The sequence below is a fragment of the Triturus cristatus genome, chromosome 1_2 (assembly GCF_964204655.1).
Source record: "Triturus cristatus chromosome 1_2, aTriCri1.1, whole genome shotgun sequence".
Lineage (NCBI taxonomy): Eukaryota > Metazoa > Chordata > Amphibia > Caudata > Salamandridae > Triturus > Triturus cristatus.
This window is the reverse complement of record NC_140580.1, coordinates 860,248,928-860,274,948: the sequence shown is the minus strand read 5'-3', so window position 1 is coordinate 860,274,948 and position 26,021 is coordinate 860,248,928. Positions and strand designations below refer to the sequence as shown.

At 45.4% G+C, this 26,021-nt stretch overlaps 1 protein-coding gene across 3 annotated transcripts in view; it reads right to left on the bottom strand.

The window, feature by feature from the left end:
* Window positions 1-1,637: 1,637 nt before the first annotated feature.
* The window catches only part of NBL1 (NBL1, DAN family BMP antagonist), a 108,171-nt gene continuing 83,787 nt past the window's right edge, over window positions 1,638-26,021 (bottom strand). Inside the window, exons 2-4 of one of the 3 annotated variants that reach the window (XM_085609097.1) lie at window positions 25,301-25,494; window positions 9,058-9,169; window positions 1,638-7,661 (exon numbers count right to left, since the gene is read on the bottom strand). In XM_085609097.1, coding sequence (XP_085465223.1) covers window positions 7,419-7,661; window positions 9,058-9,169; window positions 25,301-25,467 — 522 coding nt within the window. In that variant the 5' untranslated portion in view covers window positions 25,468-25,494 and the 3' untranslated portion in view covers window positions 1,638-7,418. The remainder of the gene's footprint in view (window positions 7,662-9,057; window positions 9,170-25,300; window positions 25,495-26,021) is intronic. The other 2 variants (XM_085609095.1, XM_085609091.1) reach the window with 2 other exon arrangements.

Sequence of the window (26,021 nt, the reverse complement as noted above, 5' to 3'; positions counted from 1 at the left end):
ATTAAGGGCATAACTAATGCGCGACATTTCATGCCATTACGATGATGCGGAAATGGGCATTAAAATGCGTCAGCCTACCCCACGATGCGTGACACTTGATAGGGCTGCTGATGATACGTGGGGTTTAATCCATGGGCAGCCGCAGTCCGTGCAGGTAATAGCGGTGGGGCCGCATGAGGGGAGATTTCAAGGGACGATGCAGAGGGAAAATTAAATAAATAATTCATTTCCCTCTACATCGTCCCTCGAAATCCCCCCTCACGCGGCCTCACCACTGTTACCAGCATGGACCGCGGCTGTCCATGTGGGTCATTCAAGATATCTTCATGAATTGCACTTATGTACAGCAAACCTAGAGAGAAAAATTTACAGTGGCGGCTCCTCCGCTAAGGCTGAGGAGCGTCGCCCCACTGCTCAAAAGGAAAAATAAAATAACATATTATCATTTTATTTTTCCTATTGCAGTCATTGGCAGGGCGGGGCTGGCCAGAGCAGGAGGAGGAGTGTTTTGCACTCCCCACGTGTGCATGTTCCCCACTAGGCTGCTTTACACAGCCTGGAGAGGAGCATGCACAGGCTTCCCTGTCCCCATCTGAGCGCCAATAGATGGTGCTCAGACCAATCGCAATGCTGCATTGCAGTGTTGGGATTGGCTCAGGGGGGCCTGTGTGCCAGGGTGCTTCCTGCTGCCGGCCGGGACTGGAGACAGGAAGAAGGAAGATGAAGAGGACAGAGGACAGAGGCGGCTGCCAGCTGTTCCAGGTAAGTCCTTTTTTTCATTCCCCCCTGCCCCAGTCTGGTAGCAGCCACTACTGATCATTTATATAGTCCATCATTTCCTACAGGAGGCGAGAAATATATGATCTACCCTCATGATCTGAGCACGTATCCTACACGAGCACGTGCTGGAGGTCCTCACACTTGCATTCGCTTGCTGTTTCTGACCCTCAATCACCTAGTGTACACGATACCATACACCTGTCCGCCCTTGCACACACATTTCTTTTTCAACCACAATGGCCTGCCGCCATCTCCCTCGCCAATCTCTACTCCGTCCCAGTTCTTACCTCTGTCCGCAGTTTTTCGACATTGCTGCAGCGTGCTGCTGACCATTCAAAGTGCATAACATCTGGGAATTAACATTTTTGCTGCTTTATATGCACTATTCGTTTACTGATTTGTGTTCTTTTACATGTGAACAGTTTATATTTTATGACCAATGCCTTTACCATAATTGATGGAAACTGTCGATTGCAATTGTTAACTGTATTATAAAACCAAAATATTTTCTTAAAAAGAAAAAATAGTCATTGGGTATCCTAAAAAATCTGGCATGGATCAGTCCACAATGAAGCAATGTTGGAAACCCTGACTTACCTTTTCTGTGTACTCTCAATCCTTTTATTGCTCCTTCCTGTGCAATACTTGCCCTTTGTGCAGAGAGGGCAGGCTGCATTATTGATGCCTGTGTTACCTGTCCTGTGTCTGCAGGAATGCAACATACATGCTGTATGGCACTGGGGTGGGGGGAGGGGTGTTTGTGCACTTTACTTCTGTAGCCGCCCCAGGAACTCTGTCCACGTGCTTTGCCCTCTCCCAAGCATTCCTTAACTTCTGGCACACCAATGACACACAACAAAAGTAAAATCTAATTTATTTCTGAAAAACGTACACAAAAAATTCTGAGCACATATGTACATTAAGAGTCATACATATTGAAAAGAAAAAAATGGATCCCAATTCATTTCAGCCAGAGGGCGAGATCCACAAAAACACGGATAAGAAAACACAAGATATCAGATCTGCCAGGAGCGATAGCCTCACCCTTCCCAGAGAGGTGGTGTCCTTACTGTTACCATGAGAAGTTGATGGCCCCACAGCATGCAAAGGAGGAGCTCAGACTGCCTCACTCCTGCCCTAGGAAAGGTGATGTCTTCACTGGTGCTAGGGGAAATGGGATGCTCTCACTGGTGCCAAGAGGATTAGATGGGATGTCCTCTCTGCTGGAATGGGATGTTCTCACTACTGGTAGAAGAGATGTAATGCGCTCATTGTTTTTAGGAGAAGGAGATATGATGGCCTTACAGTTTGCGGGGGAGGTGGTGTGATCGATTCCCGGTCGAGTGATGTTCTTACTGCTGCCAGAGGAGACGGTGTTGTGTATTCATGGCTGCTAGAGCTGTGAAATCATCATTGCTGGCAAATGAGATGTGATATTCTCACTGCCACCAGAGGAAGAGATGGGATGTTCTCACTGGTGGCAGGGAATGTTGTGTGATATACTCCTGGCTACTAGAGGAGGGAATGTCCTGTCCTCACAGCTGTCAGAGGAGATGTAATGTACTTAAGATTGCTACAGGAGAACATCGCATATTCTCACAGCTGGCAGAGGAGAGAAGAGGTCTTCACTCCCGGTAGAGGAGATATGAAGTCCTCATGTCTCACACAGGGGATGCGATGCCCTCCGTGTCAACAGAAGAGGTGATGTTATACTATTACTGTTGGCAGAGAAGAAGAAAGATCCTCAAAGCTTCCATGGGAGATGAGATATCATCACTGCCACTAGAGTAGGTGGTATGATGCCCACCCTGCTACTACCAGAGGAGCGGTAATAGCCTTATATCTTGTAGAAGAAGAGACGTGATGTCATTACTGCAGGCAGGGGAGATGTGATTGTCTATCTGTTCATAGAGGAAGGATGCTGGTCTCACTATTGACAGCAGCTTAGATGTGATGAACTCAATGCTTGTAGAGGAGGAAATGTGATGTCCTCACTGTAGGCAGAGGGGATATGTTGTCCTCACTGTGCCAGGAGAGGTGATGGTCTTGCAGAGGAAGTGTTACTGACTCACCACTGGCAGAGATGCACTGTCTTCACTACTGCCAGACAGATGTGATGTCTCCACTGCTGCTATGGGAGTTGATGTGTTGGCCCAACTGTTGGCAGGCTAGAGGTGGTGTCCTCACTGCTGCCAGAAGAGATGGTGCTACAGAACACTGACGCAGAAGACATGCTCATGAAAGACCATCAGAAGGTTAAGCTACACCAAGACAGGCCCTAGGCCGCCAACATGATGTGCATAAAAATCATACAAGCTTATGCATACGGGTCCGGAGGTCACATGATATGCCTGCATGTGGCCGATTGAGATGCCAAAGAAAGGCCAGCGAGAACTCAGTAAGACAACAAAATGTCTGTAATGCTTTAAACACATGATCAAAAAGATGTGAAACAAAGGAACACAAAACGGACCACTCAACCTGCAAGTAAATGCAATACTTAATCACACTGCCATCAAGTGACATCCGGTTCCACTGTTACTGGCATGTGCTCAGCCTGCCTCCGACCTCTTCCTAGCCTAATAGTGATTTATTAGTGCGACACCCTTATTTATTAAATGACTAAATGAATGAGGCGCAACTCTGCAACTTGAATGACCTCTTTGCGGCTTGTAGAAGTGAGTGCACCTGGAATATTAGAAAAGACAGGTTTCAAGAGGTCTTTGAATGTTAGATGGTTAAACTCAGTGCACATATTCATGGGGAGCACATCCATGGAGATCCTGCACTAGAAGGCCTCTACCTCCTTTAGAGGTGCAGACAGTCTGGTTCCACTGGCTGTCTGGGATGCGGGGAAGCCCTGGTAGGTAGGGTCCGAGTGGAGTTTCCATGGCTGCATGCATTGAAGGATCCTCAGCCGACAGCAGCCCTGAGGTAACAGCATATGCAGTTCTCATGAGCATTCATGATTTGTGTCTGTGGTAAATCATTCTTCCAGGTACTGTGCTAGGTTCTGAAATGTTGGAATACTTCCAAGCTTTCTCTCCAGAACCACATACACACCTGTGACTTTAAGCTATGTACATCTCAAATGTGTGCTGGAGTCTCAGTTTGACTGTTGCCATTTCAAAAAAAGGTTTTGAGACAAAAACTGGCTCACACCCTCCTGGTCAGACTGTAACCCTTACTTTCCCTGCTTGCTCAGTGGGGCATGAAGCGGATATTAAAACATTTCCTAAAAATCTTTTAACTCCCAGTCCAGCCTCAGCCACACGGTTTTGGGGGTGCGGATTGTTCTTTGTTTGAATGTGTGCAGGGAATGTTTTCTGGAGAAGTATATTTTGTTGCAGATAAATTATTTAACTTTGTTGTGGATGGTGTAGAAACCCTTAATGGTGACAAGGATGCTGGTTGTTTGTCAGTGTTTTGTCTTCAAGGAAACGGAGACCCATTTCTTTCCATAATACGAGTCCCGTAGCAGCGCTATCAACCTCTTGAATGCAGAAGATTTAATGTTCGAGCAGCACAGGATAGAAGGAGTGAAGATCAAGAATGAAATTCATGGTATGAGCCATTACCACCGGTGTCAGGCCCTCTAGAAGATGGAGGAGCGAGTGGGCTACTGATCCACTGACCGGTCTGGAGGGAGGGGTAGATTGATAGTTCATTTAATGTTGGAAAAATGGTTCAAGTTTAGTCTTTCATCGTTGAAAAACTTCTAGACATCCATGGATTGATGGAAGACCAAACAACCTCTGAGACATCTCATTGGTTTTGCTTTATGGTGATCAATAAGAGTTGGAGATCATTATTTTAGTAGATATTAAAGATATTATGAATGTCAGTTATCTTAACGAGGGGGCAAAGTGATATATTGAAGTGTGTGAGTTATTGGGAAGATACTTGAACTCCACAAGAAGCTAAAGGGAACCTGTAAGTTCAGCCAAAGCAACTGAGACCGGATGGGCCAAATGAAGAATTATCCAGGAAAGAGTGTAGAATGACTGAATACTTCAGAAAGAAGGTGGGCAGGTTACAAACTATGAAAGCTTTGCGAAGATATAGATTTTCAAGGAGCCATGTCCTATGATTATCAGCTGCTGCAAAAGAGTCATCTCATACCTTAAGCAAGACTATTTCTATCACGTTCCCACAGCAGAAGCCAAACTATAATTGGCTGAAGGAGTTGCAAGTGGCAAGGTGATTTAAAGATGCAAAGTAAAATATTTCTCAGTGAACTTTGATAGGGAATCGCAATGGGTTAATATTTTTTCTCGAGGGAGATTTTCCAGTTAGGTGAAACAATTACCTATTTGAAGGTGACCCAATTATTTTACTAAGCGAGTTGTGTGTGAGACGAAGATGTAGGTGTACCAGTTAGCGATTTAGGTAAGCATGTCATTTGCTGAAGAGTAGTCCCAAACTGCAACAAGTAACCTTGGCGGTTTTGGGACGGGTGTCTAGTCTATTTTGATAAGGGTAGGTTACATTTTGCTTCTGATTTGGAGAAGGAGGTTGGGGGGGGGGGGGTTAAGAAGATGTGCCCCAGTCTATCACAGACTAGTTGGAATTCTTTTACTTTAAGGTCCAAGAAACTTATGTTTATCAACTTGGATATACTTTGAATATCTTATGGGAGAAGTTGTTTGCATTAGTTAGACTCCAGGCTAGGAGGCCTTTCTTTGAGGTCGAGTTGGCTTCGTGGTTCTTGGTAAGGTTGATTTTTGGAATGTTTCATTAATGGCCCTCCCGATTGTTGGTCTTCTGATGATATCCTTGAACTCTAGAAGGTCCATCTTTGCCAACTGAGTGAATTCTCATTGGTCCTTCTCGCCTTTCACCAAACTTCTCGCTTAGCATTCAATTGATGTGTTGCAAGCTGGCTATTGAAAGTGATTTGGTTGATCTAATATATGGCTCCTTTGAGCCTTTTTATGGCACCCCACTGGCTGGATTATAGACTGCTGGTGAGAGCGCATTAAGCATGCCAAGGAAAGATGCAAATAGAACAGCCATGAAATACTAATCAAAGGTCAGCACCATGCCAAATAAGAATTAAAACAAAGGCCCTTGCTCACAACTGGTCTTGCAGACAAGTATGCGGAGGGATCTCTAATAACCTAGGTACACGGATGTCCAGAAAGAGGTCCACAATATTTTAATGTGGGGATATCAAGAGTCACTTGAACCCGAGACTACTGCAAACAAGAATGGTTTCAGACAATGGTCAGAAAGCAGTGGTCACACCAGCTGGGATTAAGTTGTTCTCAGTGATTCTTGCTCATTTCACGGTGTGCGACACCAGTGCCTACATTGCCTCTTCCCAATAGACTGTATCCAGGTCACAGAGTGTGTAAGCTCTCATTGTGATAAGAAACCTTGGTAGCCAATAGGTGGTCAGATCATCAGTACATGTGTGGACTAAGTAGCAGTTGCCGAGTGGTCATGATCCATAGCAACCACACCACCACCTCCACTAATTAAGAATCTTGGTGGATGATCTGTGAAAAGTATCAGCTGACTTATGTGATAAAGTTAGTTAGTAAGAAGTGGTACATTTCCAATAACTAACGTGCTACTAGTACCTGTTTTGAGGAGAGTGGCTGCCTCCCTGGTGAGTCGGAAGTAATTTTTAAGCTAGGTAGCGCATATTAAGTTAGTGGAAAAAGACAGGCGTGCTTAGAAGACTGTTGGGTGGTCTATATATGGTGAACAATGGGTGAATTTTGGTATGTAATCTAGTAGATAGGGGTGTAGTTGTGAACCAGTGAATTGACCTGTGGTTGTTCACCCAGTGAGCTGAACTGTGTTTGGTAACACATTGTAGCATGGTTATTGAACTAGTAGGGCACCTTCTAGTTATCAGCCCAAAAAAGCTGAGATGTGGTTTGTGATTCAGTATGGTCTATAGATGTATTACACAAATGCACTCGACTTTAGTTATTTGCCCAATTACGCTGGTCTGGAATTAGTTACCCACAAAAGAGATGTGGCTCGTCACACAATACACTAAGTTTTGGTTAGGAAAGTTAGTGACAAAGTGGTTTAGGCTATGCTTAGTAACCCAATGGACCGGCGTTCAGTGAGCTGTAGTTAGAGGCTAATGCCTCAGTGGATGATGCATAGCTTTTGCTACATGTGTTCTTTTTAGAATTAAGACAAGTGAACCACTAATTATACACTGAAAATACTTCGAAGGCTTAGACAATGTTGCCTTGGCCGTGAAGTACACTGTGCAGATTTCTGTTCTCATTGTCGCACACCCACACTCCTTCACCCATGACTCTTCACTTCCACAAAACACATTGAAGTGTATCCACAAAATTTGGCAGGATGTGCACAGATTACCTCCACAGCAGAGCCCAAGGGGTCAACAAGCCCATTCTCCTACAACTGCTGGCTTTTGTCACCCACTACCAACTCCGCTCTTCCTCCTCTCAATATTCAGTCTTTGTGCTAGGGGTAACCACAATAAGCAGGGAATGGAGTACTCTCTCTTCCGAGTCCAAGATCTCTAGAGAGTCTACTCCTCTAGACATGGCCCATCACTGTGACCTGTGTGACGGATTCATACAATGCGTGGGATACACAGTGGGCTCTGTCCACATAGGTGCAAGGTAAATGTCCACAGTCTGAGCTCAGTCCTCGCTCTCTTCCTCATGTGGTTGGTGCACATGTGACTCGTCGGTCTGTTGCTGTATGTATGGATGGTTGTGGCTCCCCTGGATTGGAGGCAGAGCCTCGTCGGCAGACAGTACACTGAAGAGCGCACCCTCATGGCTGGGGTCTTTACCACAAGCCTGGCAGCTGCATCGACTTATCTTCTCCACCAGTTTATCCACCCTGGGCACATCCTCACTGCCTGGGCACTCAAGGGTCACCTAAAACAGAGGAAAATATGTCAGAAGAGGGAACCAGAGGTAGAAGGGGATTTAGAGCCACATGTGAACCTATAAAACAGGTGGAAAGAAAGAACATGTCATCTTCAGAACAAAAAAGGAGGACAGAGAAGCAGACTGTAACATCATGTGAGCCATTGGACCAGAGGAGAAGGCTTCAGAGAAAGCAATTTGGGATAGAAAGTGAACCCCTAAGATTTAGGAGGTGCTTTCATATAGGGACTGGGCTCAGAAAGTGAACCCCTAAATTGAAGGAGTCGTCAGAGGCCAGTTAGGCACATTGATTTCCCGGACAATGGTACACTATTTAATTGGCCTGGCATCAATTGGTGCCCCCTTGCAATGTGTTAGTCTAGATTTTGCTGGCTCATGCAACCAGTCCAGATCAGAAATGATGTTAATAAGGGGAAGCAAAATAAATAAAAAGTTCTTACACTAGGAATTTCCTGCCACTAGACTAAGATAATAAGAACTCGGAAAGAAGTGAAAAGGAGCAACATAAAACCACCCAATCATATCATAAATCGAGCAGAAAAGACAAGTCTTGGATTCGCACCTAAATTTACTTTTACAGTTGATTGATCTTAGACAGAAACAGAGTTTTAAGGACTGGCAGTCTTAACAGAAAAGCTATGTCCTCCCACCCAGGTTTTAGTGAATTGGGATAAACCGAGGTTAGCAGCAGAAGAACACAGTCCTAAAGGGCTGAAAATGTTAAAAACATGTTGAAGGGTCTTAAATCTCACGTGAGTGCTTAAAATAGAGGCGCAATCAATCATAGGAGAAAATGGGGAGTGTGTGAATACCTTGAAGAGAAAAGGATTGGTCAGAGGGGAGATCGTGTGAACCCTTAAAAGAGTAGTGGGCAGACAGTGGCTTGGTGGGCAGAGTGTAAACCCATAGAAGAGGAAAAGTCAGAGGTAGGGAAAAGGACATGCGAGTCCATGGACAAGATGAAATGGCTTCTTCTGATTTGCTAATAACTTTAGCACCTTATGAAGAATCTGCATAAAATTTGGAAGTCACTTACTGCATCCAGCATTTGCTCAGTTATGCCAAGCTTAATGCAGAATAGGCAATGGGTGGGGGGGGGGGGGGGGAACAGTAATTTACGGTGAAGTAAATTAAGTATTTTCTATTTTACATCTAGTGTGAATTTTTGCTGTTCGCCACAGCAAAGACTATTAACTAAAAATACACAAATTGCTTTCCTCTGATTCTATACACATTCATATTGGATATAAGACAGACAGACAGATAGATACGCACCTTTAAAGAGATAAAAGATATCAACAGTACTTTGATAGTCTTTCCTCATTGCCCGGTACAAGGCAGAGGAGTCGCCTGCAGTTCCTTGATACTCCATGGAAAGACTTACCACATTCCACACGGACTCTGCCGGCATGCAGGAGTCGCAATGCACCAGGGACTCTGTGGACTGGGGGAAGGTGTTTGGAACACTGTAACTGAAGCACTGCCCCATGCACGCCCTGTCAAGAGAGGGAAACTGGAGTGAAGGCATAGAATGGTTCCTGTAGAGCATTCACCAACAAGAAATACCCCCATCACCCCCAAAACACAATAACCCTGGGGCCTGGAGATGCGCGTTGCCCAGTTTAAAAGCACAACGTTGCCCAGTTTAAAAGCACAACAATGCCCCATCAGGGGGTAGCAAGTACTATATAATGCAATAACAATGCATTGTAAAACCATAACACTGTCTATTGTAGTTCATACAGGCTGCTTAATTATTCCATTTACTGCTGAACACTCTTACTCCCACATAACAGAAAGGTAATGGTCATATCCATCACCCAGTACTATTCCAGTCAACAGCAATAAACCACCCAACACCAATTGAACAGGCACAGAACTGAGGACCAAAAAGAGCTGAGATGCAGGTGGCCAACAAGGAATCTAATTTAGTCCAACACTGTAGGTCCCGACTAGCAACATACTAAGGGCACTTCTTGGCATCTCACAATGACAATCAGATTTTGGGATGATATTAACAATGATCATCCCAGCAGATACCTCCACCACTTCTCCCTTTAAGCTATGCCTGCTCAGGACCATAAACTTTTGACACAACATCTCTGAATGGACAACCCAGTACAGTAGCCAGCTACGTGGGCTGGGAACATGAAAAATGCCATAAAGGGACCTTTAGAGCTACTCAAAACTGTCCGTTTACTGAAAACCATAAACTGTGCCTATCCCTCACATTTCTCGAATTGTCAGTGCTGCGTCCCATAACACAATAACAGCACCTCGGTGGTCATCATGCACAACATGGAAATACTTCCCAAATAGGAACAAAACAAAGACAACATTCTTCCAACCACACTTCCTACATGGTGTAACCCATGTAGACAAGCGCTTCAACGCCCCACATAGATGTAGTAAGCACTATATAAATGTTACAGTCCAACACTTAAGGCACTTTCCCATGCAAGCCCTTCAAATATGAGAAAGGAGAATGAAAGTGTTGGGGCATGAAGTTCTGGACAATGGAAGCCAACTTGGAAGAGGAGAGTGATCTATTTACCAAAGTATTGTCCACCAGGGCCCAAAAGGGACAGGAGGGAACTCTTGACCAAAGTATGTCAAATGGAGGCATAAAGCCGGCTCTTTACTAAGGTACTCTCCCAAGGAGGCCCACCAGGGAGAGAAGACGAGAACTGTACCCTAGGTACTGTGCAATGGAGAGCTACAGGGGAGTAAAGAGGCAGCTCTGTACTCTGCACTGTCCAGAAAAGGCCCACTGTGGAAAGAGGGAGAGAGCTGTACACGGCGGACTGTGCAAAGGAGGACCCGAGAGTAGTCAAGCACTAAGCTGTAATCGGAGGATCTGTTGTAGTCCGGCCCTTTGAGGAAAACGTTGTACAACACATGGCCCAGGAGATGCGCGAGGAGGGAGGCAGAAAACGGAACACAGCGCCTCAGCACAAGAAAACTCATTTTTTGCAGTTTTATGTAGCGGGAACTCGACCAGAAGGTACTGGAGTGCTTTTACATGGGCACCAGTTGCATTACAGCAGGGACCATTTATTTTTGTAGGCGGGGAGGGGGGGGGGGGCTAGTTATTCGTCCAGAATCACAGGATGTTGAGCGGATGTCCAAGCTCGAACCTGGTTCCCCAGCTCCATAATCGGCAGCTCCACTGGCCGTTAGGCCACATCCCATGCAAGGGGACCAGAAAAACTGGAGAGGAAGAGAGGTAGAGTGGATTTGCAGATGGGTGGGGGTGGAGGGGGGTGAAGAAGACAGACAAGAAGGAGAAGGGAATATAACGATGAGGAAAGAGAGCGGAAGAGATTACACTTACACCTCACAATCCGGTGCACTTACAGCACGTGCCGATGACGACCCCAACGAAGCGTGTCCGCATCACACCGCGCAGAAGCAATTTGCACAGTGTGTGATCGATGGCTTGGCCAGCTTTTGGGCCCCAAGTCCTAGCGCAGCACGGCTGCTTGGTAGTCATGAGCCATTAGTGAAGCAGGATCAGACGTTGCAATAGAGACGCTCAGTGGCAGGTTTGCGGATTATCCCTTTGTGAGGGGGAAGCTCGGAAGGGACAGATTTCAGAAAAAAAAGAATGCACCGGTACTAGCAGCAGCAGGACTCGCAGAAGCACCCTCAAAGGCTGTGTATCCGAACGAGGCCTTAGCATCTGCTTTTCGACCTGCGTGGGTGCATTCCTGTAAGGAAACCTTTCGATTAGGTTTGAGCCGGGGACGCGTCACAAGTGAAATGGATGGTGAAGACGTGCGCTGATGAGGCTGTGAAAGGTGTGTTTAGTACTTAATGGTGAGTGGGGACGAGTCACAAGCAACGCGCAGACCAGTGACATTTGTTCATCAGGCGGAGAGGTATCCGGGCAATATGGAAGGGTGACATTGGTTTTAATGGCCCCGTGGCTTCATATTTCTTTGGTCCATGCATTACAGCGTTTGTTGCTAGGACTAGAACTGCTGCCAATACATTTTTTGTATAAAACGGCGTTTCGGTTTATATTGAACGTTTGGAACATTTGGAGAATTGGCAACCGTAATAGTTCAAAGACTTATGAAACGCTGATGGTTTAAGTGCATAATGTCTCGACCCCGCCATAACTAGCCTGCAGTAGCATCTGCATTTGTGCATGGAGCGCCGATGGGCAGACTTCGGAAGGGTTTTTTCTTTCCATGCCTGGTTTTCTAGTAGTAAAGTGGTTACTTTTTAATTGCATTATTATATAGCACGAACTTGACCCGAAGGTATTGCAGCGCTTTACACGAGCACCAGTTACATCACAGAAGGACACATTCATTTTCGTTTTTTGAGGCACGGGGAGATGAAATGATTTGATCTGAATCACAGGGGTGTTGTTAAGGCGCCGAGATTCGAACCTGCCCCTCAGTTTCAAAGTCGGCAACCTTTGTCGTTATGCCACATCTTCTCCTCACACAGCACATTTGATTTGGTATGATTTGACTGAACTCAAACTTGCATCTGCACAAACAAAGGGGAGAATGGGACCAGGGTAAATTCGAAAAGTGTGAGGCACCACAATCATAGTAAGGTAATAGGACTGTGTAATGAAAAAGGCTAATTGCTTTAGGGTTTGTCCTGGTCTTGTGAACAGATGCATTACAAGCTGATCTTAGAGCGCATGAACTGATAGGAGCTTTTAGGTTCTTCTCAGAAATCACAATTGCTCAACAGGATGACTTTATTACTGCAGTTTAGACTGAAAGTATACCTTCCGGGAAGAATAGGTCTGAAATAAAAAAAACCTATAGGTCTATAGGTATATCTTTATATATGTAGTACCAACAACTGTGCAGTGCTCTGCTGCCTTGTGGCGAAGTCCAAGATACAGTTAAAAAAAATGTGCTAGCTCGGTCGCCAATGAAGGTTCCAGATGTCCATTTTCTATGCGCTTACTACTGGGGGTTGCTCTGGTTCTAAGTGCCACCACCTTTGGTATATATGGGGACGAGGCTTAGGGAGATAAAGAATTGGCTAGAACCGAACAATTAGTCAGTTGGGGAAGGTGGTAGCAAAGCTCAAGTCTGCAGGTGTCACAGTCGTGCAGCTTAACCACTAGCGTGCACCCCTCCAATCTGGCCAAGGATTTGGATTTAAAACCTAATGAAATGATTAGCCCTGTATTTTTCTTCATGAACAAACCATGGAATGCTATCGAATTGTTTTTCCATAGTCGCCCAGGGATGACCGTGGTTTGACCAAGTAATTTACCAAACACTGACACAGGAAAGATTACAGTAGAAGCAATACATAATTTGTGGCCCAGCTTGAGTAAGTAGCACGGCATTCATTCTGGGGCACTAACACTCTTTAGCCCAACATGACACGGAAGCAGTCATAGTTTTAATACCCTTTTTTCTGCGGCCTGGTTGTCACGTCACTTTCATATCACATGTGGTCATTACATTTTCCACTCCTGAGGGGGGTAAGACAGAGCTGCAGTGTTGGCCCGCCCACACCCACATAAGGCACCTCCAATTGGATGAAATATTTATTGGTCTGTCTCAGATGGATCATGCCTTTGCATGTGCACTTTTCTCTGCCTCCTAGACCACTCATGGTTAACTTCCTCTGTGCCACCGCCCCACCCATGTTACCCATCACTACCGCCCTCTTAAAGAGGAAAGTCGCTACAGTCTGGCATGGCTCTGGACCATCAAAGACCAGTGAGCTGTCCAACATGCAACAGCAGAGACCAAAGGCACCTGTGGATGAATCGTGGATGCGAGGGATATGCAATCACCCTCTTAGCTGCAGGTGGGTGGGGCACCCATCTGCAGCTAAGAGGGTGACAGCACAGTCATGTCACACCTGGCGATGGCAGCATGCAAACCTGTGACACCAGAACACTGCCCCATATACAAGTCAGCCACCAGGGCCGAATGTGGGGTCTAATGCAATAGACGTGATGCTGGGAGACCTGCACTGTCCGCGTGAGCCTCCAACAACCAATGGTCGTGCAGTTAGCATAGCTTCAGACGTTTATGGTTGCTAATGTCATTTGCTTTTTCATTGTGCATATGTGTTACATTTCAAATGATATTTTATTGCAATTTAATCAAGTAATGTTATCTGTACATAATTAAATGCATCTTTAGAAATGAATGCATTGTAATTGCACTTGTATGCCGCTTACTACCCCTGATGAGGCGTTGAAGCACTTTACGCCACGCAGCATGCCGCTCCAGAACCCAAGGGTAGTAGCTAATTCAGTGGAATTTTCCTTTTGGGATGAATCTGTGTTCTTAAGAAAACTGTCCCCTTAATTTACTCCAATTTCCTTGTGATGGATTAAATGAATAGGAGCTAGGTGTGATCATTAGTGGGGACTGGTGTGGGCGTTCACGTAGGTGGTTGGCAGGGAATACTAGAGGGGATTAGGTTTTGTTAAGTTGCAGGTGTGACTTTCAAAAAAAGGAGAGGATGGGTTTGTTTTTGTTGCAAATGTTCAACTCTGGTGAGTGCAAAGGCCTAGGAAGAGCCTTACTATGCTTCCATAATCTACTTCACCACAATGAGGGATATACAAGCTGTTTGTTAGCAGTGCATCGATGTAACGTAGCCATTGGGTGTGCTATTACAGGAAAGTATTTCCAGCAGACATGCTGCTCAGACACTTCCTCTGCTCAACAAGAAATAACTTGTTCAGCCAAAGTCAGAGAGACTGTGGAAACAGTCACATTCCTCTCAATAAAGCATTCAGACCAAACATCTTAAATTTATGACTAAACAAGAAAACACCTTTGCTTGTAGGAGATCGGTGTGTGTGTAGGACAGAGAGCACTGCAATATGAGCAGGACAGACGGACAGCCTATGCCAGTCTATTTTTCCAATGAGCACCAGGAAATCTTTAATAAAATCTACATTTGTGTTTTTTTCTAGCAGCAGCAGGGAGGAAGAACAAACCAAAGCATGATTGATGTTTTTTCACTTACGAAACCTCCATTTATACGAGAGCATGGTCGGTCTTGAGAATAAATGCTTCACAACCGAGAAACATATTGAAAGAGCGATTGGTATTTAAAAAAAGTAGTACATTATCTTGGATTAAGAGCAAGAAAGTATTTGGGAGCGTCTACAAGTGAACAGTATATACTTGGAATGTGGTACATTCAATTTAAGGGTGTTTTTTAAATTTGATTTTGGTTCCGACTTTGCACTGGGCTGAGAGTAGGAGGCTTCAGGTCCTAGTTTGGGTAATATGAAGTGTGGCGATACGTACCATAGACCGCACATGTACACTGGATGAAAAATGAAGCCGGCGTGCTTTAAAACGTGTCTTATCCATGTGCTTCTAATTTTTGCAAGCTATACTACACGTCACAGCATTTCTTGTCAAGCAACAAAGGTAGCTAAATATCCACCAAGGAGTTAAATCGAAACTGTAGGATTACGCATGCAGTGCTAATCCACTGCTCTACAGGCAGTTTACCTACAAGTTTATAAGGTAATCAGTATTGTTACCGCCAAGCTGGCCCGCTACCTTGCCGCCAAGCTGGCCCGCTGCCCTGCCGCCAAGCTGGCCCGCTGCCCTGCCGCCAAGCTGGCCCGCTGCCCTGCCGCCAAGCTGGCCCGCTGCCCTGACGCCAAGCTGGCACGCTGCCCTGCCGCTAAGCTGGCACGCTGCACTGCCGCCAAGTTGGCCCACAACCCTCTCAATGAATCGGATCTTTACCAGCTGGCCAACACTTCAGCATAAATGTGGTAAATGCTTCCTCAAATGTTATAAACGCCGCCCAAGGTATCGGTCTCCAAGAGTACCACAGCCACCCGTACGCCGCTCCCAAAAGGATATCTCCTCCATCAATTGTCGGATGGGTTTCAGTATTCAAATCAGGAGCATCCAGTGGAACGGGGCTCTCTAACTCTTTCTGGGCAAACCACTGCCAGATGGAGGCTGCGCATCGCACTACACCCCGATGTTCACTGGGAGTTCTGCCTCCTCCATCAAGAGCTCCAGAAGACATTCGACCACCACCACTCCTCACAAGAAGTGCTTTTCCCAGTGGTCTTCGGGATCCAGCCAACGGGCCACACGCTGTAAATAATACAGGTCTAAACTCTGGGCTTTCAGTCCCCCCTCCTCATAGGTTCTCTTCAGAGTTTTCAAGGCCACCCTGCAGCGGCCGCCGCCCACAAGAGAGATACGAGCAGGGAGTCTAACTGCTCAAACGCCATCTCCAGGAGAGGACACTGCGAATTCTGCACTGAAGGGAGAATTGAAGTCAAGACTTGCCCAAGAGGGTATAGGTAAACATGCAAGATGCTTCCCTATCTAAAGGGACCAGTTAAAAAGCTGCAGCTCAGACTCTCAAAGATTACGATTCCATTTGAACTAGAGTGATAGGGACTTAAAAATCCTTGTCCAGTGGTGCAGAAGCTATTCATAATGAAGTGTTGTAAATCCAGAATCAGACACCATGTGAAATGGTAAACTGATAAAAGCGCTCACTCTTGTGCAAACATAAGAACTCATCTCTCTACAGAGTTGTTTACTAAACCTATTCCATGAATAGTACTTCCTACAATGAGTTTACATACTCTTTGGATGTGCCCATGACAAACCATGTTCAAGTTAATATGATCTGAAATTGATCCATGATGCTCAAGCGTTTGGACTATTGGCTACGAGTACTGAACGATGTTCAGATGAATAAAACGCAGCATCAGTTGTGAATGTCTTTTTGAGGCAAAATCCCCCAGTTTATTTAGTAATTTAGCATAACATTTGCTTGTCACTCTGTAGCCACTTTCAGGTTTTGGAAAGCTAGTACCATAGAGGGCCCTAGAAAGACATGAATGTGCCATGTTGCCCTTTTAAGGCTTGTAGACCACATTTGATAAGATTGTTTAGCTGTTTTTTGTTGAAGGCCATGGCCTAGATCAAGTCAGTTCTAGTGGAACATAGTTCAGACCTTCTAGTAGCATTCATCACCAACCTCAGAAGATTGGAATGAAGAGTCCTTAGAGAACCTTGCTCTCCTTCTGCCTTTTTAATATATATTCGACCATTAGAATTCTTTAACCTTGAATGCAGCCTCCGTTTCTATGGTCTGTGGCAAACTGTGTAAATTCTTTATGCAAAACTTCATGATAAATGGAGAAGAAATGTGAATGATGACCGACCTTTGAAGTGAAAAATGGTGCTGTGGAAGGTTTATTCAGAGAAGCCAATTTAGTGATGGACCTCCATGTTTTCTGGAAGACGAAGGAGAAATGTTCCCTAGAGGGAGAAGTTCTTAAGAGAGGAGACAAATTTGTTCTGCCGGTTTGTATGAAATTGGATTATTAGGTGTGCAGTTATTAGGTTTACAATTGTCTCCTTACTGGGAGCCAGGTATCCTACTGTAGTATTGACTATCAGGGTAGTGAAGCAGAGCAGTCCAAGGCCTACTCAGCTAAGGTGGGTCAGGCTAGTAATCTCCATCTGCTGCACTCAACAACACTCTATTGTCCAGTCAGTGCTTCTTCTTTGAAAAAGAAAATGACATTTATTGCACACACACACACACTACTGAAGATAAATTGATCCTCAGGTCATTGTTTCAATCCCCTGGGAGACATACTGTTACTTTCTAAAAAGTATTCTCGGGGGTGGGGGCTGCTGCACTCCCTGCAGGCCCCCACAATGTATTAAATGAATGTTTGTGGTGCTCCTGCCCAGAAAGGGGCAACCACAAGCATCAAATAGTGCAATAGCCTGAGCAAGGAATTATGGAGCACTCCCAATCCAAGAAAATGCAGATTTAAAAAAAGTGACAAGAGCCTTTCATCCGCTCATCAATGCAGCTTGGTGCCACGCATATTTTACCCTGGTGTTCTTTTTTTGTTTTGTTATGAGGAGCCCCGGTCCTACCGATTGCACCCAGATCTTCGGTCCTCCAAGAGTCTGTATGAGGAGCCTACTCCTGGCTGCCCAGCAGACTCCTTCATCACGCACCACAAGTGTAGCATGCAGTGTTTACTTAGTTGCTCCCGCAGTGAATACAGCTGGTCTCTGGCAGGAGCGGCCCTTCATGGCTGGCGTGCCCGCTCATGAGGAAGATCCCTGACCCAGGGATGTGACCCCAGCATCTGCATTTCTCCTGCATCAGACCCCATAGTATAGGGTTCCCAGGTCTGAATGAACCTCTGGAGAGAGGCACCATGCACACCCCTCTACATATAAATTGCCAATATGGGTTTCCATTAAAAACAAGGGCTTTGGCCTCACGCTGATTTTCTCCAATCTTCCAAGTTGCATAACTTGGGCTGATTTTCTTGATCTTTGGCTCATTTTGCTTCTGTTGGCGAACTCCAGCCATCATGAGCATTTTCAGCATGGCCTCTAAAGGGGTAGACTATGTAGGGAGCTGGCTTCACTGGCCTCCCTGCGCCATACTGCTACGCTGATTTGCCCTCCACAGGCCCCAAAGCCTCCTGGCCATCTTGCCAGGCACTTGGGATGCCTTGGAGTTCACATCTTCCCCCACCTCGTTCTCAGGGTGAATAAGGAGACCAGCACCACTGGCCCTGGAGACATCCATCTACACCTGTGGGACTGCTGCAGGCAAAGTCCAGAGGCATCAGGGGGCTTCTCCTTCCAGCCCTCCATAAATTTGGTGTTGCTGCCGTCCAGGATCTTGCATACAGCCTTACCCTTTTGCATTGGTTTATAAGTGTGGGTGGAAAATGCCAGACCCCCCCCCACCCGCCCCTTGACAAATCCTAGGATGCCACATCATCCCAATCTGAACCTTACTGCTCAGCATTCTGGGACAATAAAATATGTCAGATACCTTCTTCTCTCATGCAGAGCTACTGTGTCCACCCAAAGGTGTGGCTAGGATAATGGACAACCCCTCCCTTGTGGTCACTCCAAACCAGTTCAGGAGTAGCTTCCTCTCCCACTGTTTTTATCATATGGTTTTATGTTTTCAGTGCAGACCATAATTGTAATAGTACTTTGTGAACATAAAAGGTGAGGCTTACAAGTCGAGTGCATGTCACACTTGGGAGTATTCCACATTCAAATATACAGAGGCAGATAAGCATTTGTTGTGCAGATCGCAATCTCAAATCACCACCAGCCAGTGAACTCCCCCGACCCCAGTCCCCATCTTTTCCCTCATCTCATGGCCAGGGCCTCCAAACATTGAGCCCCCTCCTGTTCTGCTGCCCTTAGCCACATTCTCCATATTGTAATCAAACTTGCTCGGGTAACCACAGGCCTTATATACCAATCGTTCGGCCCTAATGCACCAGTCCATGTTGAATACCTATTCTTGGAGGGTTGGGACCATTCTGCCTTCCTCTCCACCCCAGTGTCTGATGAGGTCACGTCTTTCTACCGTTTGCGCTATGTTATAGTTAATTAGCATATATTTATCAAGGGTCTGTTCCCCGCAGATGCCACGCACTACCAAATGTGGAGTAAGAACCACAGGCATGTTGATCGCCACAGATATTTTGCAGCCTTATCTGCCCTGGTATCTCTGTGTCCATGGGCAGCTGCATATTGTGTGAAGTAGTGTACCTCCCTGCTTAGAGCCCCTTTGGCATAGATCATGGTCACATCTACACCAGGCGGAACAGTCTGGTCCTCGTGTAGTAAACATTGTGAAGAACAGTCAGTTGAACCAGCCTGAATCCCACCATTATGGCCACCTCCTGAGGGTATCTCAATAACAATAAACATCTGTTATTCAGTGCCTAGACAGTCTTCCGGGTGAACGTGCGCTTTATTCACGTTATGTATCTACAGGTCGCCCCCAGTCGCAGTCATTCATTCGGCGCAGGTCCTGTTCCCACCTATTTCTCAAATTGTCCACTGCTGGGAGACTGTTACGAGGAGCATAATGTAAATTTGGGAGACCACATGGTTAGTCAATGGGGCAGATAGTGTCCTGTATTTCAATGGTGTCAACTGGGTTGCATATCTCCATATGAAATATTTCAAATGTTAGTATCTGAAGTATTGACAGCATCATCATATTGCTCTTACAACTTTGTGAAAGGTACCATTGCGCCATTTTGCCAGAGGTCACCCACCTTGGAGATCCCCAGTAGGCCCCACTTCCTCCAACTCTATACATCTAAACCCCTTTGGCGCCTCTGCCTTCCATAAGGGAGTCTCCAGCATGAGCCCGTCCTTCCACCTCAAGAGATGTGTGGCCATTTTCCATATCTTGACCATTGTGGGCCAACGTTTTTTCACCTCTCCCCCTCCATATAGCCTGCTGATGTAGCCATCAGAGTCCATTGCCCACTTGTCTGCCAATAGTGCAGAGAAAGTCCAGTCATTAACCTATAACCGGTTCGTCACCCAGTAGTAGAGCTGCAGACTTGGGAGTGGCAATACCTCCCTCCAGATCCTTCCTAGTTAAAGTGACCAGTGCAATTTTGGCCGTCCTTCCTGCCCCTCCATTCCACAGCAGCAGTCTTGTTGCCTCATCCACAGAGCGCAAAAACCTGTTCTTGGTCTCGAATGGGTATTCTGCAGGGCGCAGTAAAACTTAAGGAGGTATATCATCTTATACAGGGGCAACCGCTGCCAGTGTCCCACATCTGCCTTGTAGTTCAAGTATCCTGTTCAGATTTTTCCTGAGTCATAGCGTCTGATCCGTGATTACGTAAATCCCAAAGTATGTAAAGCCAACCTCTCCCTATTTAAGGGAGGTACTTCTAGTCATCCTTGAGTCTCCAGTCAGTCAACGGGAATGCTGCTGATTTGTGCCAGTTGATGCAAAATCCAATATGAGAGCCCCTAGATTCGCATGTCCCTCTAGACTTAGCAGTCTGAGTCAGCCAAATATAGCAGAATGTTGTCTGCCTATAGTGATTTGACCTCTTCCCAATCATGGCTCTAGCGAAGTCTGCGTACCTGTGTGTCCCGCGGCTTCCATGCCGCCAGATTCCAGATGGCCATGGCAAATAACAGAGGGGACAGCAGACAGCCCGCAGCGTGCCCCTACCCAATCTGAAGTCAGCCGAGAGTGCAAAGTGGACTCTGACATGCACTGCAGGATCCCTGTGGAGCATATTCACTCATGTTTGAAATGACGGGCCAAAACCCATCTTGCACATGATCAGCATCATGTAGGGCCATTGCAGAGAACCAAAGGGTTTTTCAGGATCTAGGGATACCAGCATGGCTGGCTTCCCAGGCAGGTCCTCCACACCACACACCCAAACCGTCACCTGATTTTGTGCCTCGTTGCTTAATAGGGCATGAAGCTCGATTGATATAGAGCGATGAGTGCATCGACCACTTGTATTAAATGATTTGTCAGGACCTTTGCCAGCACCTTGGTTTCTACTTTGAATAGTGATATTCGCCTATAGATGGCACACTCACCGCTCCCTTCTTGTGGATCAGGGCAATGGTGGCTTGCCTAACATTGGGTGGAAGGGTGCCCTGTCTCCTAGCCTCATAGTACATATTTTGGAGCAGTCCCATGGTATGAGATCATACACACCTGAAAAATTCTGTCGGGAGACAGTTGGGGCTCAGAGCCTTAATTGGAGGAAACAAGCCTAGGTGAGGTGATAAAAGTGTGCTACTTTGGGCAGAAAAACCTAGTACATAGAAAACACCAAATTCAACACATACAAGAAGATTATTTTTGGTATTGGATTTATTTAATGCAATTTCTTTTTTTTTTACTTTTTCTCATTTGTTTAAAATACATTAATTTTCCATAAATAGCATTTGTTTATATAAAACGAATTATATCCAATACAGGTGTCCACAAAGATATCAGCCGTTGTAGTTAATCAAAATAATTTGGTCAATGCACAGATCTTATATATACACCCTGAATTGTAAATTCTAATTTGTTTGAGTTCATACAGCTATATCGATCATTTTAGACAGTCTTTTCATGTATCTTATATGAATGATTTACATAATGGAATTAGGGAAACTGGCGGTAGGTTAGCACTACCGTGTGTTTCGGCGATGCCTTCTTCAGGATTCCATCTCAGTAAGCACTATCTGGAACTGGGTCCAATGGAGTTCAGATATTTCAATTGTTGATTGAGATGTCTGCACAATAGAAAACCTTTTTCCTTCATATGGAAAGAGAAGGGGATCATCTATTTCTGGTATTGGAAATAGATATGCATTCACGTTTTTAACTTCAATATGCCCGGCAGGGTTATAATCCGGTCAGTCCAAGATTGGGCCAAAAGAGACTGCGAGCCATCTGGGATGAACAAAGGAAGGTAGGATAAACTGGAAAATATTGTTCTAATGAAGCAGGCTTTCTGCCGGCATTTTGGTGATCTGTTCCTGGATGTGCAACGCGTATCACTTAGAACACAGAGCCTTACCATGTTTTAGCTGGGCCATGGTCTCAGATCTCAGCTTTGATGATATCTGCGTCCACGGCCATGCAGGCACCATCCCCTAATAGAGGAGCTAGAATGTCCCTGACAAAGCGGTCTAGATCCCCATGGCTCCGACACTTTGTAACTGACAGAGTTCATGAAAGAATGCAGCAAAGACCTGGGCAATGGCTGCAGATATCTCTACTTCTTCACCACCCTCACTCTGCACCAAGTGTACCCACCTCTGTTACTCTTCTCTTGAGGCTAGCCAGGCCACTATTTTCCCAGCCTTGTCACCCGTCTCGTACATCCTGCCCCGTATTGTGCACTGTTGGAATAGGAAGACAGTCATCCCGAAGAAAACAAACGTGTGCCATCTTGACCTATGATCCGCAATTTTGCAGGAAATAATAAAGAATACTTCAGGTTCAGCCGCCTCAACAGACGTAGCAATAAAAGTTTCCCACTGTTGCTGCACTGCCATCATATAATCTGGGTAGATGTTTGCAGTCCCGTCCATCCAGTTGTCAAGGTCCGTCCATAGGCACAGGCTACCTGTAGGACATTATCTCTGTCCCTGAACTTGAAATGTTGATTGGGTGGGCTCAGCAGTCAGCCTGGCACCGTGTGAGCCCTTTTAACTGTGAATGAATCGGAGGCCTTTCCTCTCGGGATCGTCATCAGCAACCACTCTTCAAGAAACAGTTCCACGCTCAGGCCTCCAGCCTTTTCAGGGACCCCCACCAGACATACATGTTGTTGTGCCTAGATCAGCATTGTCCAGCTTTTCTTTAACCCCTTCAGTGCCCATGACGAGATAGTCTCATCATGGAGCGCGGTTGCGCTGTGCCCATGACGAGACTATCTCGTCATGAACCCCGCCCGCTAATTCAACGCCCGGCACAGGGCGGGGAAAGGGCGGGGCACTGAAGAGGTTAAGAGCTACTATTTATTTCGGCATCATTCTTAACATGCTGGTATTGTCCCGTACTGATTTCACCATTAAATTTGATTTTGAATACCAATAAAAATGAGTCCTTGAATTATTTCTCTAGCTGCTACCAATCCGAATATAGCATTTATTAAATGTAACCCTATGCTTCCCTATGGAAGTAGCCAGCCTTGCTATAGTGAAAATAGCTTTTGGGTATATTTCACTGTACGGACATATTCAGCATTAACTTACAAATCCTACCTTTAAATACCATGCAACCTGCCTTATTGGGTAATACGGCCAACAAAGGGGTGACTTCTTAACATTAATAAAGGAGGTGCAGGCCTGCCAAAAGGGGTTATTTTGACAGATCGACTTTGCAGTTTAATACAGCCACAGGTATGTTACCCATGTGCAGCTACTAGGTTACGCACCACAGCAGCCTCCCATGCGCAGCCTGCAAACATGTTTATGTCTAACTAGCCCAGCGCCCATTACCCAATATGCACCGCAGCAGTCTGATCTCAAAAGGTAGATACGGTTGGTAAACACGCTTAGTCCAATTTATTTATTTAGAAGTTTTATAAAGCACTCAGCTACCCCATTGGAGTTTCCCAGCGCTAAAAACATAAGGTCAGGTCTTTCTCAGTCTCACTAAATTTAGAACAGCCAGGTCTTCAGCGGTCTTTGAAAGATCGTAAGTGAGAGACAATTTCTCAGAGATTCTGATAGAGCGTTCTACAGCTTAGGGCCCTGAAACTCAAAAGACCAGCCTCCTTTACGTGTGTGTTTAATTAAAGGGACAATGTCATGAAATTACTGCGAGTTCGATTCAGCAAGTGAGACGACCACAGTAAAGGTCCAAAAACCAGGTGATCAAAAGCAAAAGATCCTAGTGAACTAAATCAGCAGAACCTATTTGACAAGATTGTTGTAATAGTAAATATTATCCCAATAGCCATGTCTTGCAAGGGATGCCACAGATCAAACAGAAAAAGAATGGAAGTGTTGTGCTATGCCATTACATCTCATGCAACTTCCAGACTGTGGTAAAATTTGGCTCTGGGTTTCCTAGGTCCATTTGCTGTATTGAATGGCAATAGGAGGTATGCAACTGTTGTCACAAATTATGTTTTAAAGTGGGTGGAGTAGATATTTGTAAGCAATCCTACAAATGAGGTTGTGATGCAGTTCTCAAGAGCATTTTGTGTTCCCAGAGACCACATTGTCTTAGTCGGTGACAATGGTGTTCAATTTACAACAAGCAGGATGAGAGATTGTGTAACCATGAAGTTGCTTCCAAATGGACACCACTGTACTGTCCTGAAAGCAATAACCTGGTTGAGAGGACCAAGAGAGAGGGGTGTGAAGGGCTTCAAAGCTGCTTTTGCCTGTGCCTCAAATATCAAACCTGATAACCAGATTGTACCTCTCAGACCAGTACAGGTACATCACCCTTTTACATGTTAAAACAGTACCTCCTGCTGAAATAAATATAGCCTGGTTGAGGAAATCTGGTGTGGGAAATGTTAAAACGGATATGCCCAAATCTGTAAAAAAAAAAAAAAAAGTCTGACGAACCGAGGCATAGACAAAAAGTGGTTTGACAAGTCATGCTGCGTAAGAAGCAAGTTCTTGAGTGGAAGATTTTGTCAAAATGGAAAGTCTGGCTGGGCTAAAAAAGCGGAGTCTGAAATTAACAGGGTAGTGATAAAATCAGACTCAGGGTCTTGGTAGGGCTTACATAGAGTAGTCAAGTATATGGGTGAAAAAAGTATGCAAGTCTGGAGGGGTGTCCGAGCTTACATATGGAGAGGGTAGTTTTCCAGATATGCCTCCTGCTTTGTATTTGGATAAAGACCACTCATAGTTGGATAAGGGATGAGAGTATGACTACGCCTGTAAATTTTGGAAGTTCAAGTCTGGAGATTGGTACGCCGGGTGGTTCTTGGATTGCAGTTGACAGATTAAGTTTATACTTATTGCAGGTGAGGCAGGTTTTTAAGCCTCCACAGTGCAAGGACTAGATTTAGTTATTTTCTTTTTACCATATACCCTAATACTGCCGCTGTAATTCATTGCTTCGCATGAGGCACTTCGATGTATTAGTCAACTTTTTCTTTACTACTCTATGCACCTTAGTTTCAACTTTTCAGATGGGCTGGGCTTGGCCATTGGCGTTCACGCCCCTTCAGATGTCTCATTTCCTCTTGATTTGGTACTGCTAGAACTTTGCCTCTGCCACCCCCATAAAATAACATCTGTTCTGGACAGCCACCCCAATAACCCCAAAAATCTCCACATCCCGCCAACCCTCTACCACCCTCTCCATTGCCTTACTTGTTCTCGATGGACTGGGACTGGCAGCCGCTGTGCCCCACAATCTGGGTGATGACCTTCGCTTCGCACCAGGCGCTCTTGTCCGGGAAAAGAGCCAGTTTGTTGATGGGAGGTGGCGCTGCCAGCACCACAGCCGGGCCCAGGGCAGCGATCAGGAGGAAGATCATCCTTACCACCGGTGAAGGGCTCAGAGACTACAACCAAGACATGCAAAAAAAAAAAAACATATGCTTAGCATCGCAGCAGCAGCAACAACCACAAAACACATGCTTAGAAATAATAACCGCCTAAATGAAGAGAGGGCAGTATCGCCATCTTCATTAAAAGGCAAAGGTCGGTACTATATACGCCATGAAGGCAAAATCTGCATCACTAACAAACTCACAGGTAACATACAGATGCCGTCCCCAACCTAGATGTCCTCACTTCCCTCATACAGGTAGCTGAAATAAAAACACAACTTCAAAGTGGAAATTAAGATCCTTAAATCAATTATGGAAAGAAAAGTAGATGGCATGGCCATCTGAGAGGTAACCTAGAAAGTACTGAAGAATCACTACTCACCAACAGCGATCAATCACACAAGAACTCAAAGAACAGGTCGGAATTATTAGCAATAGCAAAAGCCTGTTGAACTACAGATGTGTTGCAGTGTTCAGGCTAATTTCAGTATGGTCAAGCAGTCAACAAAATCCAGAATCCACTACGGAAACCAGTAATA